The sequence below is a fragment of the Tasmannia lanceolata genome, unplaced genomic scaffold (assembly GCF_043159265.1).
Source record: "Tasmannia lanceolata isolate RefF3 unplaced genomic scaffold, GAP_Taslan_0.1 ptg000019l, whole genome shotgun sequence".
Lineage (NCBI taxonomy): Eukaryota > Viridiplantae > Streptophyta > Magnoliopsida > Canellales > Winteraceae > Tasmannia > Tasmannia lanceolata.
The window spans coordinates 25,635,919-25,655,921 of record NW_027518696.1 but is presented as its reverse complement, the minus strand read 5'-3'; the positions used below and the strand labels follow the sequence as shown (position 1 = coordinate 25,655,921).

The following is a 20,003-nucleotide window of genomic DNA, read 5'->3' as shown; positions in this document are numbered from 1 at the left end:
TACGTGACATGCAACCTAAGATAATCTAGTATAATGATAAATCTCAGTAGTTTTTGTATTTTTATCTGACCTAATCTTTTGTTTAATTTATTTGGTCGTTCACAGTTTAGACTCATGCGGGCCAGGACCTGTCCTAAATGCTTAGCTAACATGCCTATATGCCTAGCATGAAGGACCTATGTGCCTGAGTGCTATGACTATGATTAAAGCTTATGAAATGATTCAATTAATTTGAGTTATTCTGACTGATTGTGAGGGGTACTATTATGATCTAGCTAATGTAGCTATATGAAAATGACCCTAGAACTAATGCAAGAGCAGTCCAAAATTCCTATGTTCGACTAGGTTCAACCTAAGTACTTCTATGTATAAGTTATGTATGAATTCTAAAATTCTGTATGAATTTTCTATCAGCAGTTTTTCAAGTATTTTTAAGTATTTTCAGCAATTCTCTTCCATTTCTGGGTATTTTTAAGTAATTTCTGCAATTTTTGGGTATTCTTTAACAATTTCCAGAAATTAAAAATGCAAAAAATTAAATTTTAACACTAAAATTCATGGAAAATTCATATCTATCCCTATTCAATCCTAGAAATTCAATTTCAGCATTTAATAATTTATTTTAATTTAATTCCAGCAATTAAAAATTCAAGAAAATCAACTTTAAACATAGAAAATTCATTTTTAATCCAATTTAAATCCTAAAATTCATCTTTTATTCATTTATAACATGGAAAATTAATCATTGATTAAAATATCAATAACAAATCTTAGTCTTTAATTCAAAATTAATTTTCTTCATTAAAATTTAAGAATTCCCAATTTCTTACATTAAAATTCCTAAAATTCAACCTAAGCTCTATTAAATCAAGAAAATCGGATTCTCACCACTTTTCGTTGAATATGGCTTTCGTCTCCTAACACTCTTCAATTACAAAGTTAATCATGAAAGAAAGAAATCAAAATGCCTTCAAGAGGCTACAATCGATGGATAAAAATATGTACAAATGAAGGCTCCTAATCCAATCCTTGTCTTTGAATCAAGAGAGGCTCAAATGTGTTCTTTAACTCAATATGTATTCAAACGTGGCTTATGGAGTGCTCGAATCATGATTAAAGTGTTAGAGAACCCCTTACATAGAGTTGAGGCGCAAAACTAGCCATTAGAGTGGCAAAACTTGTAATTTTTTGTATATTTCCCGCAACTGGCCATTATAGCACTCAACGGCTCTTTTTTTGCAGGCCCGGTTGACAAGGGGGAGGTTGATCTAGAGGGTCCGGTCGACCTAGCTATAGGGATTGGTTTCCTATTTTTCGCGCCGGCTTGTAAAATTCATATCACTTATTTCTTATCGAATTTTAACATTCTTATGTATACTTTACAAAAATGGAATGAATGAGATCTATCTGCTAAATATATTTTCAAAAATATGTGAAAATTATTTTGACCAATTATGATAGAATTAAGGTATGTGGTCAACTTAAGCAAGTACCAATTTGATACTATTTCACATTTGTGCTCACATTGGCACTTGGACTTTGGGTCCACTGATTTTACCTTCCATTTTTATACTATTGGAACCTTGTTTTAATCGCCTTTGAGCCTCTAATAACCCTAGACTAAGGATTGAACACATATTTTATAAACAACTAGAAAATATCACGATCTTCAAAGGTTTTCGACTTTGTCTTTGACCTTCCAAGTCATTTAATTCCACGGATCCTTTTGGCCTTTCTTGGACTTTAAAGATGTTCCATTTGATGGTCCAATGCCTTGGTCCAAGCTCTCATTGACTTTGGTTCATTTGCACATAAAAATCTACAACTTTCAACATCAAACACATTAGCAATTGTAGACACTCAATTTTTCCAAGATCGAACTAATGATAGTTTGGCGCGATTATGATTCTAATGATGAATCCATGTCTGGGGAAAATGCGTATCCTTGTCGTATTGCATCCTTGGCATGAGAACCGGAAGGCTTCGACACTCTTTGAATGATAGAGTTATGGTCTATTATAAGCACCGAAAGTTGGAAAATTCCTAGCTCATTATTTTTTATCCAAGGAAATCATCCAAACACAGTACAAACTTGATCCAAACCATATTGCAATTACAGCCCTGAGCTTGCATACCTGTGATCCCCAAGATTGAGCCCAAAAACCAGCAAAATAGCAGAAAGCTAGTTTGTTTTTGAGCCCTGTAACTTTGTACCATTTTCGTACATTTTTAAACATACGAAATTCAATTTCGTACGAAAATTCGTACATACTAAATTTAGTTTGCTTGACAACCTAATTTGTAAGAAATTTTCTAATTTTGTACGAAATCAAATCATACGAATGCAGATCTGTAAACAACTTTTTTAATGAGCAAGAATTTTTCCTCTCATTTGTGCCTATAAATAGGCCTTAGTTTAGTTCATTTGGAGGAGAAATTTTTTTTCAAATTTTCTTAAAAAAGAGGGAAAATCTCCTCCCTTTTGTGTGTGAGAGAGAGAAGGATCTCACCGGAGCATGCAGAATCTGACCAGAAAGTTCGCCGAAGGACTTTTGTAGGGAGATCAAGGCTTTAAAGACCTTATTCGATCTCACTTATTCGAATTTTTCATTGAATTGGACGGCGAACATTGATTGAGGAGTCGAAGCGCCGCCAAAAGCTCTCTAGAGTTTTAACTAGAATTCTCACTCGAGCACACCAAATTTTTATTCAATTTTCTTCAAAACAGGTTTTAATTACATCATTTTTGGTTTTCATAGTATATTTTAGCAAGATCTAGGGGAAAACCTAGAGAATTGGGGTTTCAAGATTTTCTCCCAATCCTAGTAGATTAGGTAGCTTTGCTAATTTTCTTTGCTTTAATTTCAAATTTCAATGAGATCTAGTACAAGATTTTGAAGATTGCTAGTAGATTAGGTAGCTTTGCTAATTTTCTTTACTTTAATTTCAAATTTCAATGAGATCTAGTACAAGATTTTGAAGATTGAAATTTAAAGAGACTCGGTAGGTAATTTGGTAGAATTTAGTCTTTGAATAATCCTTAATAACATCATTAGATCTCAGATGTTGAAATTTCTAGAGAATTGCACAAAAATTCTCAGAATCTGGAATTTCATAAGAATTAACCCATAAATTTTCGTACGTTTGAATCCATACAAAAATTTCAAAATTCGAATGAAATTCTATTTTTTGGGAATTTTTCAAATTCAAAATTCATACGAAAATTTATTCGAAAATATCTTCTAATTTGTATGAAATTACAAAATAGAGTAGTTTTGTACGAAATTTCATGACAGATTCAAAATAACTTCAAATTCTCTAACATTTCAATAGATCTTTTCAAATATTTATAGGTCTGATTCATAAGAAAATTTCCAGGGCGTGAATGGTGCCTAACACCTTCCATTCGCATAAACTAGCATACGAAAATTTATTCGAAAATATCTTCTAATTTGTATGAAATTACAAAATAGAGCAGTTTTGTATGAAATTTCATGATAGATTCAAATAACTTCAAATTCTCTAACATTTCAATAGATCTTTTCAAATATTTATAGGTCTGATTCATAAGAAAATTTCCAGGGCGTGAATGGTGCCTAACACCTTCCATTCGCATAAACTAGCACAACCTAGTGATTTGACTAGATCTAAGCATTTTATAGAGTCAATTAAGTGTCTTAGGCCCATTCCTAGGTGGCGACTCTACAATCCTTATCAGATTTGGTTCTGATTTGATTTTCTAAAAGGTTTTTCACAAAACTCTAGGATTTCAAATCATTTCGAAAGTAAAAGATTAAAGGATCAATGTACGTTTTCAATTGGTAAGGAAATCGTAAAAAATGTACATAATTCCTTAATAGAGAAGAAATTGTTGTGCAATTTTCGTACGAATTTTGGGTATTTCGTATGATTTCATCGCATATGAAATCAAACAATGTTGTATAAAAATTACACTTAAAATCTGGAAAAATGTACGAAAAATGTAAAAAAAATACAAAAAACAAAAAAACACTAAATCTTCGAAGTGGAAATTGTACACGAAACTATTTTCTGGCAGGTTGTTTAAGCTAATGCTCAAAATGTTCAAAAAATAGCCCAATGGCTATAGCCGCTTGCTATGCGCCGAAAACGCCCTAGGAGGCACCTAGGGAGCCAAAATTGTACACACTTCACTATCGTGCATTTTCATTCACGATTTTCATACCTATTTACCCCAGAGTTAGTAGCACACATGACTGCCTGGGTGTTTGCATGAGTGATAATGTGCTTGCAATTGGATGTGACATCATGATTGTCAAAAACTCCACCACTTAGCCTTACACTTTTTAGTGATGGAAATGGGTTCTAATTCATGTCTACTATCCTTAACGTTTGGACTCTTGGCGGGTATATCGGGCCATAGACTCGCTCTAAGGGGGTACTTTTGCCTCTCCTATTGCATACCCTAGCATATTCATGTAGAATGTAGCATACCTATTTAAGGTATGTTGAACCTAGATTAAGGCATCACTGTCCCATGATAGATAGATGTGAGAATATCATGATTAGGACACACCCAAACCTTTGGCTCATTTAGGGCATGATTTGAGTCTATAAAGGTGTCCCCAAGTTGCCAAAGTCATTGCTAGGGCTTTCATCACCCTAGTTCGATGTGCATTCGGTTGCAGTTTAGATTCTCTCTAAGACAAATGACCAAGTCTATATCCTTCATAGTGCATGGTTATAGCTCTTAAGGAGAGGTATGAGACATCTAATTAGGATGTGCCACATCATTCCTAATTAAATTACATCTATGCCCGTTTAGAGTTTTCCTCTCTAATTTAGGAACTTTCCTTGCTTACTCTAGCTATAACACTCTACCCTTAGCGAACCTTCGATCCAAACATAAATCCTAGTTTAGGATGTCTTTCCTAGATTAGGTTCCAATCCCAAACCCTAGTTTAGGATGCCCTTCTTAGATTAGGATCCAATCCCAAACCCTGGTTTAGGATACATTTCCTAGATTAGGATCCAAAACTAAATACTAGTTTAGGATACCTTTCCTCGATAAGGTACCAAATCCAAACCCTAGTTTAGGATACCCTTCCTAGATTAGGATCCCATCCCCAAACCCTAGTTTATGATGCCCATCCTAGATTAAGTATCAAATTCAAACTCTAGTTTAGGATAGGCCAGAAGGGTCTAGCTCTATACTTGAGAAGGGGGTTCGTCTGTGTTGAAGTGCCATCTTCGTACTAATAGTCAGCCCCTCCTTAAATTTTGTAGAAAGGTTGGAAAAACCTTGAGCAAAATTCCTACACGTAGCGGAAAATTAAATCGTGTAGAACAAAATTTTTGCTCTAACCTAGGACTCCTAGGGACTAATTGATTTTATAGTTACTAATTATAAATATAAATACCTTATTTTGCTGATGAGAAGAAAAATGTCTACGTGATTGTAGACACCCCATTTTGACCGGACCTTAATTTCCTAAAATTAAATAAATTTTCGAAACCCGAACCTCAAATGCGTAATTTTTGAATAAATTTCTTTTAAATGTGTGCTCTAGAGTCCCAAATTTCATTTTAGCATAGTTAGAACTCTAATAAAGTGTCCGTAAATTTTCATTAGAAGCCGATGGAAATTGCCCAATAAACAAGCCGGGTTTGTGTTAATGGTGTAATTTCACTATGCAGTAGGGGAGTGTGTCATCATAGCAGGGGTTGCCCATAGAAGAAATGGGGTTAAGGATATCATTTTCCCCTGGGCTTGGTTTTACCCTGGGCTACCCCGTTAAATATAAAAGAGAGTCATAAATACATTATAGGTGGCTGTCCATGGAGAATAGGGGGGGGGTGCGAATCTACCACTTCTCTCTACAAGACCCCCCATCGAATTAGGGTTTAGGAGGAGGCGCCTCATTTCGACAGAAAGGAGAAGAGCAGCTGCAGAGAGAGGGAGAAGAAGAGAGGCAGTTGCAGCCACCTCCCATCTCCACCTCCAAAGCCCCCATCTCCCTCCGACCAGCGCCATCTTCTCCGGTCCTCCGACCACCATCCCCATCTCCGGCCGGAGCTCCGCTCGGTCACCACCTCCATCCCATTTCTGCAACCCATTTCCACCTTCACTCCCACAATCCGCCTCCACCACCACGGATTCGGACCACCATTCTCCACCTCCTTCTTCCCCCTACCCAAATCAGCCACCACTACCTCCGTATTCTCAAATCCCATTCCTACAACCCAAACCCACTTCACTTTACTCATCATCCACAACCCCCCCCATTTCTTCTCCACCCAGCCACCTTCTTCTCCGGCGGATTTTGCCGGCCATCCACCACAGACCACCACCCCTTCCAACTCCGGCCACCCTTACCGATCGCCTCCACCCCCACAGCCACCATCTACATCAAAACCATCCTCTCCACCCCCATATCTACCCAAAACCCATTTTCGAGCAAAACCCATTTTCGAGCAAAACCCACTTCGAGAAAAAAACCAAAAAATCTACCACCATAGCCTCTTCATCGCCACCATCAGACCCTCCATTTTTCGTGAAAAACAGAGTAAGGAGAGGGAGAAAGAGGGAGTGAGGGAGGCTACCACCGGTGGCATCATCTTCTCCGGCCATCCAAGCCGGATTCCGGCAAGAATCCGGCCCTAGCTACTCTCCCTACCTCCAACCGCCGCCCACAACTATCACCTTCCCCATCTCTCCACCATCATTAAACCCATTTCACCCTCACCCCTTCCATTTCCACCCAATCCGCCATCTCCATTGATTCCGGCAAGCTTGCCGGAATCCGATCAAACCCTCATTTCCCCCAAACCCATTTTCTTCTCCATCCACGCCATTTTCCCCTTATTTCTGTTTCTTCATGCGAGAGAGAGAGAGAGAGAGAGAGAGAGAGAGAGGTTCGGCTTCGACTTGTCTGCCCCAACCCCATCTTCGATCAAACCCATTTTTATCTTGTCCTCCGCCGAGATTTCGCGGTGTCGATGAAGATTTTGGGAAAGATAAAAGGCGAATTGGCGATTCGCATCTAGCCCTCCGTTTGAACTAGTCAGGTGATTGAACTGACTTTCTATTTCTTCGCTCTGTGATACTTGGTGTGCTTCTCTTGTTGTGCAATGCTTCTCTTATTATGCATAAAAGGATTGGATTCTCGGTTTTGTTTCACGATTTGGTTTACGAATTTCAAATCCCGCTAGCTTTTGCATAATGGCCTCTTGGATTTCCAAAATAAAATGGTTCTTTAATATCCCAATAGGATTAATGGAGGGTATTTTTTTTAAGCTAGTGTTTTTAGCGTAAGGTAAGGACATGGGAATTTTGTCCAATTGTGATTGGATTTTTCTCTCCCCTTGGCATGCTCTTAAGATTTTTTGATGGTCTGTTGTAAGGGATAAATTGGCTTTACACCATTGTCGAGGCAAGGGTGTCCATATCAGTTTTCTCTTGCCTTTGTGGGTGTCAATGCAAGTATTGGAGCATGGAACTGTTGATATTATCTCCCTTATTCTTTAGACTCTGATACAAATTCCTTATTTCTTTGATTTTGAATATCTGCATGTCTACTTTCCTGTGGGAATAATTGTCCTTGATTTTCTGGTTAGTTACAAAAAAAAAAAAATGATGCTGATATTAGATGTGTGATCAAAGCATGCTTCAATTTATGCACTTTCATATCTAGTTTCAAGCGCCATCCTTTAATTTCGAACTAATTCAGCTATTGCACCTGTTGAAATTGAGCTTGGGCTATACTGATTCGGTCCTAGAATTTTTTAGTGTGAGGAATTATGTTGGGTGGTTTGCTTTGCTAATGATCAGGTCCATTTAGCTACTGCATCTGTTGAGATTTTTTGTCAGCTTGATTAGATCATTTAACTTCTAAAAGTTATTATACCCAAATCCAAAGCTTTCCTGTGCTATGTCATCCAGTTTGCCAGTGCTAGTCATTTTTCCAAAACCACATGATTATGAATATTTTGATTACTCTATTGGTAGATGTTTAAAATAGATCAGTTGTGCTCAAGCAGTCGGCATTTATGTGCTAGGGTGCTTCATGCATTCTCTCGATTTTGGGAACACTTTGTGGGCTCAGGCTGTGACGGACGGCAACCTCTTGAGCCAACGCCATGCCCTTCTTATCATTTTTTTCCCATCTTAGGGTGTTCGCAGGGTTTGAGGGGTTTCCTTTCTTTCCGGGACTATTCTTTGCACGTTCCTCGGGATCCTTTTCGAGTTTCGGGATTCCATCGATTTTGGGAACACTTCTCTTGGGTTAGGCGACGATGGAACGTTTCTTGAGCCAGCCTCTTCCCTTCCTGCCTTAGAGTTTTTGCAGGTTAAGGGATTTCCTTCTCTCAGAGTATTTAACTAGTTAGAACCCTTCTCTGGGCAATGATAAGGTTACTTGGAGCCCGTCTTTATGTTTTATGGCTCACCGCTTCACACTTGGATCTGCACAAGTTGATGTCCCATGTATGCACTGAAATTTTTAATAAATTGGAATTATCATAATCTTTTGATATTTTTTTTATATATTCTTCTCTTGTACTAATCTTTGAGTTAGGTTTTGAAGATGATAATAAATGGACTGCTCAGGTGAGACTCTCTTGAGGTTCATAAACTTGTCTTTTATCTAAATAAATTGTTTTAGGAAAGAAGGAGATCAGATGACTACTCTATTCGATATTATCGACATGAGTACTGTCTGATCTCAAGGCGGGCTTAGAAATATTATCCTGTGTATTTGTGATATCAGATGATTACTTTAGCATCATCTGATTTCACCCCCATATTGGGGCAGTGGTACTTGTGGTTGGGCATAGAAGTGTTTAATGTTGTTTCTTGCTTTATTAGGCTATCCAGCGGCTGGTCTGGACTAATTAATCTTGTTTACCATTTTATGGTTGATATTCTTACAGATTGTGCACTCTTTAGTTGTAAATCATACTTTGCGGATATTTGTTTTGTTTTTATAATAATTGATTGAAAACTTGAGATTATCTGGTAGCCTTTTCTTCTCTCTTTGATAGACTAACACAGTCTTATAGATTTCTGTTAATTTTCTTTAGATACTAGAATCCCCTCTCATTGCGAGGGCGATGAAGGCGCTAGCCCAAGCCCGTCCTTAGGGGACTTGCTCAGTCCGAGTAGCATACCCCTCCTTTGTATATAGGAGACTTGCCCAGTCTCATTCTCTTGCTAAACCTCCTCTTTGTGCGTTGTTTGGTTTTGGGAGAACACCCTACTCGGCTTGGCAGCATACCCCTACCCTTATGGGTATTGGGTTGCACATTTGTTGCACCCTAGGGCTAGGTAGCTGTCCGGCCCGGCTGGGTGTTTTACCTTTGCCAAATATGCACAGGGTCTCTTATTCCCTTTTACATCATTTGCGTCTCGGAGACAAGCCTTGTCTCATATAAGAGAGTTTCCCCTTTAGGAGGCTTACCTAGCCTCATGTTAGAATAACCCTTCCTCCTGGCGAGTCTTTGACTCATTTTTACCCCTTTCTTGGTAGTGTTTTTAGTGAGTCTCTAACTCATTTGTGCTCCTTTCTTTAGTGTGTTAGTTAGTAGTTCGCCTTTAGATTTGTTGTCATTCATCCTTGTTTGAGATTAACTCAGTCATATAGAGCCTTCCCTGCTTGGGATCTTAGATTGTTTTCTCTGTTCTTGGGACACTTCTTTACGTGTTGTAGTTCGTCTCTTTGAGACGCTTGTTGTTTGTTCGGGGTTTCCCCTTTTGATTTAGGGCTTTGCCCTAGTTTGTGGTTATGCTTGCGTGTTCCCTTGAAGGGTGAAAACATTTAAGAATCTAAGAGCATTGGAAAAGCTTTAAAATCCAAAAACATTAGAAATTTGAAACTCAAAAACATTTGAAAACTTTAAAAATATCAAAAACATTGGAAAACATAAAAAAACCTTTAAAAAAATCTAAAGTGTTGAGTGTTTCTTTTATAAGCGTAGTTTGAGAGTTCGTTTCGAACTACGTTGGCTTGATCCTCTTCCACGAGGTACGTAGTGCAGCTTGGGATTCTTATCCCAAGCCCAGCCAAACTTTGTAAATAAATCTTTTAACCCTTTTAAAAAATATAAAAACCTTCCAAAATATTGTTTTTTCAAAAAGATCTTCCTCTAGAGTTAGGACTTTGTCCTAGATAGAGAGTTTTAGAGTTAGGAGTTGTAGACACCCACATTTTGCTTTACTTTAACCAACAATAACCTAATATATTGATCCATCCTCAAATTTTTTGAAAAAAAAAACAAAATGATAAAGAGATGTACCTGGTGAGATGATTAGATCCGAAAAATTGAAAAATACCCTGATTAGTGAATTTAGTGTGTTAAATCCATGTGAGAACCCCCTCTATCATTGATTTATATGTTTTAGGTCATTAATATCTTGATCTGACTTTACGGATCATCAATCGGGACAAAATAAGCTAGGGTCACTTCATAGCCCGGACCCTGATTCCATTCCGAGACCCGATTTCCGTAAATCGTTAGATCAATGACAGATCTTGACCTGGGTCTCACCATCCAAAACCACCTAACCTCTCCTCTCATCCTAACCATCCAAACCTCACCTAACCTCACCTAACCTCTCCTCTCATCCTAACCACCCAAACCTCACCCAAACCTCACCTAACCTCACCTAACCTCACCTAACCTTACCTAACCTCACCTAACCTTACCTAACCTCACCTAACCTCACCTAACCTCCTATCCCATTCTCCTATAAATACCCTCTCATCCCACCATCCAAGGGAGAAGAAAAAAAAGAATCCCTCTCTTAGAAAATTCATCCCTCTCCCTCATCTCTTCAAGGGTTCGGCCATCCTTGCCGGATCGGGTGATACGTTGGGTGATATATATCAAAAGCAGTCATTATCAAGCAAGGAATCATCTTCAAGGAATTAACATCAAAGAAAAATCAAACACAAAGTGGGTTTTCAAAGAGGTAGGCATTTATTTCAATTCTATGTAGGGTCTGTTTTCATGCATATCTTTTACTTTAAAAGAAAAACCATGTTAGGAAGCATCTAGGATCAATCTTTACTCATTCTTCTTGATGGTAGACTGTGAAGTTATACATGTTTCCCTCTTCTCTTAACCCATCTTATCTTCATTTTTATTTTTTCCTAATGGTTCACACCCTGGTTCCCCCTGGTTAGCCTCTGGTTAGACCCTGGTTGCACCCAGGTTCGTTGCTGGTTGCACCCAGGTTCGATACTGGTTCGCACCCTGGTTCCCTGCTGGTTCGCACTCTGGTTAGACCCTGGTTGCACCCAGGTTCGTTGCTGGTTGCACCCAGGTTCGATACTGGTTCACACCCAGGTTCGCTGCGGGTTGCACCCAGGTTCCCTGCTGGTTGCACCCTGGTTTCCCTGCTGGTTGCACCCTGGTTCCCCTGCTGGTTCGCACCCTGGTTCCCTGCTGGTTCGCACTCTGGTTAGACCCTGGTTGCACCCAGGTTCACTGCTGGTTGCACCCAGGTTCCCTGCTGGTTGCACCCTGGTTCCCCTGCTGGTTCGCACCCTGGTTCCCTGCTGGTTCGCACCCTGGTGCACCCTGGTCCGCACCCTGGTTTGTACCCTGCTTCCTCCTAGTTAGACCATGGCTAGTCTCGGGTTTGCTCCTAACTTAGACCCGACTCACTTGACCCTAACCATTAACCCAATCCAACCTAACCATTAACCCAATCCAACCTAACCATTAACCACACCTAAACCCATACCCATAAGCCTTAAACCCTATAACCATAGCCACACATCATACACCACATGCCTTTCATTCATCCACCCAACAGTACCCTCATACACCCCTACAATAGACCCGGCCAACCCAGTTAACCCGGCCATCGGGCCCATTCGGCCCAATTAATTCATTCCCCTTAAGAGCCACTTTGCCCTATTGGTTCCTAAGATACTCCAACCACCCAAACCTCAAGCCGCACCCCAATCCACGCTCAACCAGTTCCAATCCAGTCTAAGCCAAGTCAACCCGCACTTGACCTTGACCATTAACCCAATCCAATCCAACTCAACCATTAACCCCACCTAACCTGACCCTAGCACAACTCAACCGAGTCACATCAACCCAAGCCATACCTTTGTCCACTCACTGAGGCACACCATTTATCCATAAATCTGGTTACATTAAATCTAACCCAGCCAGGCCACCTGCAGCTTAAGTCAAATCGCCCCAATACAATCCATCCAAGTGGGATCCCAACCCAGCTCAACTGAGTCAACTCTAGCCAACCTCCCTAGTCGAGTTGACCCAACTCTCTAGTCGAGTATGCTCAACCTCTTTAACCGATTGGACTCCCCCCTTAGTTGACTCAATCCAATTCCTTAATCAACCCATCCCAATGCAACCGAGTCGCATTCGACCAAGTTGCGGCCTTCCATGTCACAACCGAGTCATTCCCCTATTCTACTAATGCCCTTTTACACCTAATAGAACTTCCTCCCTTTTGCCTAACCAAGTCATATCCCAACACAATCTGAGTCGCATGTCTGAATCCATTTGACCGAATCTCATAAGCCCGCCCATTTTGAATTCCCAAAATTCAAACCCTTGATGATTCCTATATGCTCAATTCTTTGATGCAAATTCCCAATTCCAAAATCCCATTGCTAAATCAATGTTTCTGAATCTCAAGTCCAATGCTCAAATACAAACCCGATTCCTGATCCAAATACCAATCCTGTTTTCCAAAATCCAAGCAACCTCCCCAGCGGAACTACGTGTGGCTTGATCCCCATCGCGGGGTACGTAGGCAATTTGGCACTCCCAAGTTCAGTCGCACCTTTCTCTATCTTTCTCATTCCCTCACACTATTTCATCATCTCTTCCATTTTTTTTTTTCACTAACCTCGAGAATTTAAATCGATTTGTCTTGTGTCTTTCGGAACCGTTGGATCACGGTTTCCGTCGTAAGGACCCTTAGAGCCCAATTTAGGAACACCGGTGTCGTGTCGTGTCCTAAGTTTTAGAGAGTCCTAGAGTTAGGAGTCCAGCCTCATCACGGACGTTTGCTATGTATAGCAACCGTGCCATAGGTCTAGTTACACTAGTCACCCAATCTTTCCCTAGGACAAGCCTAGTAAACTAGGATGTAAGGCAAACCTGCATTAGTCTAAGGGACCATTTGCATTTAGATGAGAATCATATAGCATCTTAGATGAAATCCTAAGATAATAAAATCCTCAACTTGAATTAAATAACTTCTCCTAAAACTGTTGAAACAGTCAATCCCGTCTAGGTCGGTGTCGTAGTTGAGTTAGGCATATGTAACTTAGCTTAGGTGCACCGAACTACGTCGACTCTGATCCCAGTGAGGCTTGGGTACGTAGGCAGCTTGGATGTCTGACGGCATACCACCCGCGAGTCGGCACCACAACAAATTGTGGTGTTTTGGATATTAATTTTCTTGTAAATGCTTAATCAAATCATTTAGGGCTTTCCATGAAATTAGAATTCTAGGAGAACTTTCACTTAGATTGAATCCAGACAAATTAATAAATCAAGATACACATTTAGGATTCTCATTGAAATTAGATCATAGGATGCATGTCACTTAGTTCGCACATTAACATAGAGTTGAATGAGCCATTTAAAATAAATTTAAAAGAGTTAGCTTTTGGAATCGAAGACCGATTATCGGGCAAGAATGGTGCAGGTGGCGGATAACTCCCCATACCTTCCATTCTCGTAACCAGGTAGCGAGTCTAGATTTCTGGTTAATTTCGGGTCCTAGATCCCACATCTAGGTGGCGACTCTGTCAGTGTCTTTCGTGTGGAATTCGGATTGCCTTAGTGATCCCAAGTTCACATAAAAGACGAATTACAATCAACAATTAAAAACACACGCCAATCGCGTGGATACGAGAGACCAAGAGAGAGCGCGTGGCGGCTCGCGCCCCACACTCCCTCACGGGCTAGGTACCACAGTTTGGCGACTCTGCTGGGGACCACCTAACTTCATTAAAATTTCAAAAGATAATTCATTTGAATTCAATTTAATTGGCTCATAAAAACTCTATACTTGTTAGATTAGTTTGTCTTGTTTTATTTTCTCATCACACTTTACTCAAACTTAATCTAACAAAACCTGAAGGCATCATAGATTGCGCAAACATATTGCACACACTTACATCACTTGCATCTAAACTCTGCATCTCACGTGCACACACGTCCTATTTTAGGAACCCGGAGTGTTATCTAGCATGGTTGACTGGGATTTCATCACCTGGTGCCTCTGTGCTAGAGAAGCATTCCACCCTTAGCCTAGTACCATTATGGTACGTAAACGGATCTCTTGTTCACGTACTGATACGCCGGACACTGGTACAGTATATCGAACAGGGATTCGCGCTAAGGGAACTCTTGGCCTTACCCCTAGATTAACCCACACATGCATGTAGTATACGAACACATGTGCATCACGTGTGTGAGCCTAGTTTAGGATATCCTGCCTATTTGTGTCTAGATTAGGCCGTAGACCATCTTCCAATGGCTACGATCGGTCCTAGGTACACGAACAAAGTCATGAGTCGAGATCCTCTCTCCACTCCGCTTGATTAGGATTAGGGTTGATGCCTTCAGGTCACACTGTTAAAATGTGCGAGATTAAAAAAAAAAAAATTTCCTTTAGGGGTTAGGATATAAATCCTATCATTTCCAAAGATCTCATAGGATTAGTCATTCTTGATCTATCCGTTGAAAGCAATCTTATGCTATCTCATCTAATCTTTCGATCGTATGCCTTTCATTCTTCTATCGTGTGATTCGATCATGTATTCATACTTTCCTTGTACTGGCAGGAACTTATCCTAATCTCGTGTTCATGTAATCCTGATCATTCTTATATCCCTTCTCTTGGCTTACGGGCACTATGTCTACTCGTACAATTCTTGATTGGATCCGTGGTACATTAAGAGAATCCCATATCTACGCCATAAGTGAACAAGAGAAAAATCTCTTCGGCTACGTGGCAACCATCAAGCTCGATTGGGGATTACTCTATGCCGCATCAGAGTGTTGGGATCCCGATCATCATGTCTTCCGTTTTGGCAACCAAGAAATGTGTCCCACCTTTGAAGAATGGTGTGCCTTATTGGAATATCCTGTGGATGGCCCTCTAGTGAAGCCATCCTGTGTTCCAGATTATCGTCCTTTGTTCCTTTGCTTGATGGATAATCCAGATGAATCCATGAACTCTTTCATGAAAGGCCAAGAAGTGTCCATGCAGCGACTGATTGACATTTACCCTCCTGTTGGATACATTGGTGCTGTTGATATTCAAAAAGCTCGACGGCGCGCTTTGAGATTCTGCTCCTTTGCTAGGTTCCTCACTGTCCAGCCTTCTCGCTTTGCGTCAGCTGTTCTTCTGGACCTCGTTGATCAAATGGATCGTGGCGCCAATCCAATTCCTACTATGCTTGCAGAAACTTTCAATGGATTGGATGATATGGCTCACCTTCGTGCCAGTTCAGGTCCAAGCTCTTATATTCGCTCTTTCGTTGGGTCTTTCTCAGGATGTCCTGCATTACTTCAAGTGTGGTTATGCCACAAGCTAAAAATTGCAGCTCCTGTCCATTTTGATCATACGTTATACACCTTCAGTGAATGGCGTCATGATGTTTCTTTCGATCATAAAAGCGATTGGGTTGAATGGTTAAATTCTCGCCAAGAAGATCAGATTTATTGGCAAATTCCCGGAATCCAAGAAGCTGTCTTCAACACCGGAGAAGCTAACTACGTTCGCCTTCTTGGTCTCAAAAAGACTTCCTTTTATGTTCCTGCCAGGATTCAGCGTCAGTATGGAAGGGAGCAATCCATTGTGCCTCCCCTTCATCATTTCTATCCGCCTGAGGGTCTCAAGCCCAAGATTGTCAAAGCTGTTTCATCTGCTTGGGATGCAAGAATCATCAAACCTTTAAAGGAGTCAGTTGAGGAAGATTGTCGTCCGAAGAAGAAGTCTAAAAAGAATGCTTAGTTCCATGTTTATCTTTGAAAGATTGAACCATGTACTCAAATTTTAATGATTGATCAATAAAGTCCATCCTTCTCTTTCATTATCTTTGTCTATGTGTGCATCATCGTCTATTCTTCTCTCTGATTTTAAAATATGTCTTTCGGATATTACAGGGCAATAAACATCATAGCTAACCCTAATACTCCTTGGGTTCGGGTCTCTTCGCGGTTAGAGAGGAAATCTGTTTCTCCGCCACCTTCTCTAAGAACCCCAGCATCTCCTTCTTTCCCGTCCTCATCCTCACCAATGGCAGACAACCAAGATGGTCTTCCACCCGCTGCTATTACCGATACTCTTACCTTGATTCTCCAACAGCTTCAAGAACTCAAAGAAGAAAACCGAGTTATCAAGGCTCAGCTTTCTGAAAAGTTGGGACCGTCGTTGTCCAAGGATAAAGGGCCTATGCGCCAAGCAGCTACTCCAGTAGCACCTGCCCAAACAGTGTTCATCAATATCCCTGATAAAGTCGAAGAAGACTTAGAAAAAGAGCAGTACAGCGAGAATCACAGTAGGCCTTCTCAGTCCATGGTTGATAAGTCTGTTATGGAGAAATTAGAGACTCTTACCAGGAAAGTTCAAGACATTCAGTTTCAAGACCAGGGTGGTTTCAATCCCAGTGATCTTACTTTATTTCCCGAAATTCGCCTTCCTGCCAATTTTCAAATGCCCGATTTCGACAAATATGATGGTGTGGGTTGTCCAATCACACATTTGCAAATGTTCACCATCATGTGTCAGCCTCAAGGGTTATCTTCTGAGCAAATGGCTCAATTGTTCCCAGTTTCCCTAACCAAGGTTGCGAGGAGATGGTTCATGGTCTTGGACAAGACTCGTTACAGGACATGGAAGGATATCGGCGAGCAGTTCATCAGGCAATTCAAATATGATGATGGGACAGAAATCACCAGAAAGGATTTAGAGAGAACAAAGCAAGACTTGAGGGAATCCTTTTTGATTTTTGTGAAAAGATGGAGGAGAATAGCAGCTCAGATGATGGAGCGCCCGTCTGAGGAAGAACAAGTCCAGATAATCATGAAAAATATTTCCCCCCAGCTCCAGTATCACATGTCTTTGCAATACTATCCAGACTTCAAACACTTCATCGTGGCTGGCACCCAGATAGAGGAGGCTATGGCTCAAGGTGTATTCAACCGTAGCAACCCAAACCCCAGAGATTTCAAAAAGTCCCCTCCAGCCCAAGTCAATAGTATTTCCCGTTCCAATGCTCAATCCTCTAGGTCCCAAGAACCTTTAGTAATGGACTATGCTCAAACCGCAACCGCACCTCGGCAACAAACCCGGGTAGAATTTACCCCTCTTCCCATTCCATCTTCAGAGGTGCTTAAGCAGTGTCTTGCTTCAGGTCGCATAACCTTACCTGCCATCCGGCCTCCCCCCAATCCTCTACCTGCAAGTTGGCGAGCTGACCTACACTGTGAGTACCACAGAGGTCCTGGTCATCTTACTGACAACTGCATTGCCTTGAAATTTAGAATCCAGAAACTCATTGATGAGAAAGTCATTGCATTCCAGCCAAGACCCAATGTCACCCAAAACCCATTACCTGGTCATGCAAATCCTCCTGCTGCCGTTAATGCCATAACCATAGGAGATCCTGAGTTTGACCCTCTTACCCTCATATGTGCCTTAGAACCCATCTCTGAACCCCAAATCATATTCTGTGATGAATCACACCTAAGAGAGTCTGTACCTCCCTTGGTAATCACCTATGAGCCACAAGTCCCTCAAATTATCACTTATGATGAGCCTGAATTGGATGAAGTCAGACATGTGACAAGGGGCGGAAGAATTTTCAAACCTGTTGAATTGAGAGTCGAAAATCCAGGGGCATTGGCTCGAGGAGAGGAGCCGCAATATGTGAAAGATCCAGATGATGAAGTTGTGCAGCAGTTAAAGAAAACTCAGGCTGTTATATCTGTATGGGGATTATTGATAGCATCAAAGAAACACAGAGAGGCTGTGTTAAAAGAATTGAATACAACACAGGTATCCTCAGAGATATCTCCGGAGCAACTGGCTGAAGTTGTTGCTCTAACCCAGGCCACCAGGGCCATTAGTTTCTCAGATCAAGAGCTGCCTCCTCAAGGTCGGAATCATGCTAGAGCTCTTCATGTCACTATTGTTTGTGGAGGCAAGAAAGTACCATCTGTGTTGGTAGATAACGGATCCGCGTTGAATGTGTGTCCATTAAGAACTGCCATTACCTTGGGTTTCGGTCCCACTGATTTTGCCGAATCAACCCTTGGTATCCTCGCATATGACAATACCCGAAGAAATGTGGTCGGAGTCCTCACCACCAAGATCGTTATGGGCGGTCAAGAATTTGAGGTTGAGTTTCAAGTTATTGATATCAAAGCCTCGTTCAATATGCTTCTAGGACGTCCCTGGTTGCATAAGGAAGGTGCTGTCGCTTCAACCCTTCACCAAAAATTGAAGTTCATTAAAGATGGGAAGTTGTTCACTGTCAGAGGTGATGAAGAGCCAGAAATAGGGCAAATAACAGGAGAAACTTTGATCCTTCCAGTTGCAAAAGCAGATGACTACAACTTGAATGGTTTCGCATTCGAGGTTGCTGTTATCTCTTACAAGGATGCCTCTCGGGAGGAGTTGTGTTTGCCGTTCGCCATCAGTTCTGTGGTGGCCAAGATGATGAGAAAAATGAACTACTTCCCTGGTATGAATTTGGGCCGTGATCCAAGCAAGGCATCTCACTGGCGCCCAATCAAAGCAAACCATGGAATTTTCGGTCTTGGATATGTACCTACTGAAGAGGAGGAGGAAGCCATGGAAAAATTGTTGAAATTGAAGGAAGAAATCCTCCGCACCGGAAGGGTACTCCTAATGGCTCCATATCCCTTATCAATGAATGGTCATTTTATCAAAGAAGGTGAGACGTTTCCATACTATGGGTTTTCTGAACCATGGTATGACTCAGTGACAGGGATCATGATACCCGGTTTTGAAATATTCAGTGGCCTTGCTCTCCCAGAAACAGAACCGCCGATATATTATGTTGAGAAAACTGTTGAGGACTGGTTAGTCTACCTTGAGCCAGATGTGCTGGAATCTTTGTTTGAAGAAAATGTGCCTGATGTTGATTACTATTCTGAAGAACAAGAAGAGACAGATTGTGAAGATATGCTAGTGGCAGTTATTCAGAGTAATGATACCTTTACTGAACCTCAGAGTCAGATTGCACCTGCAACAGAAAATCTTTCAAACTGGAGTTCTGATGTTTTTCCATCTTATTTTATTGCTAAGTCAAGTCTAGTCAAGTCGAGTGAATCAGTGTCAGTGCCTAGTCCAGGCGAGTCATTTTCTGAGTTTATTTACTATGTGAATCCTGAACCTGTTCAGGATGAGTCCAATGATAATGATGTAACTTCTTTCAATTCAATGAAATCTGATTCTCAGTATGTCTCTGTGTTTGCTTCTGACTTTAATAATAATGATAACACTCCCTCCTCAGATGAGGAAGGGGGGATCGACGAAACTCCCCTTGAATTGCAGCATATGCTCAAACAAGAGGAGGAGCGCCGAGCCCAGCCTCTTAAAGATGAAATCGAAATTATAAACATCGGAACAGAAGATTTAATACAGGAAATACGAATTGGAAATACTCTATCCTCTGAAGAGCGCGATGAATTAATAAACCTACTTAAGGAATATAAAGAAGTTTTTGCCTGGTCCTACAAAGATATGCCCGGGTTGAGCGAAGACATTGTTCAGCACAAGCTACCTTTATTGCCTGGGATTAAACCTAAAAAGCAGAAGCTAAGGAGAATGAAGCCTGAGTGGGTCCTGAAAGTAGAAGAAGAGGTTACTAAGCAGTTGAATGCTGGATTTCTGCAAGTGGTGGAATATCCAGAATGGCTCGCAAATATAGTACCTGTACCGAAGAAAGATGGAAAGGTGAGAATGTGTGTAGATTTCAGGGATTTGAACAAGG

General features: G+C 40.9%; 1 protein-coding gene across 1 annotated transcript; it reads left to right on the top strand.

Moving 5' to 3' along the window:
• The first annotated feature begins 10,767 nt into the window (after positions 1–10,767).
• On the top strand, positions 10,768–16,154 carry LOC143852449 (uncharacterized). Its single transcript, XM_077361832.1, has 3 exons — positions 10,768–10,948; positions 14,820–15,812; positions 16,147–16,154. Exons 2-3 carry the CDS (start codon positions 14,891–14,893, stop codon positions 16,152–16,154), a joined length of 930 nt encoding a protein of 309 aa, XP_077217947.1. The 5' UTR covers positions 10,768–10,948; positions 14,820–14,890.
• Positions 16,155–20,003: the final 3,849 nt, after the last annotated feature.

Coding starts and splice junctions, on each gene's coding strand:
- LOC143852449 (XM_077361832.1), top strand. CDS start 14,891: ATGTCTACTCGTACAATTCTTGATTGGATCCGTGGTACATTAAGAGAA.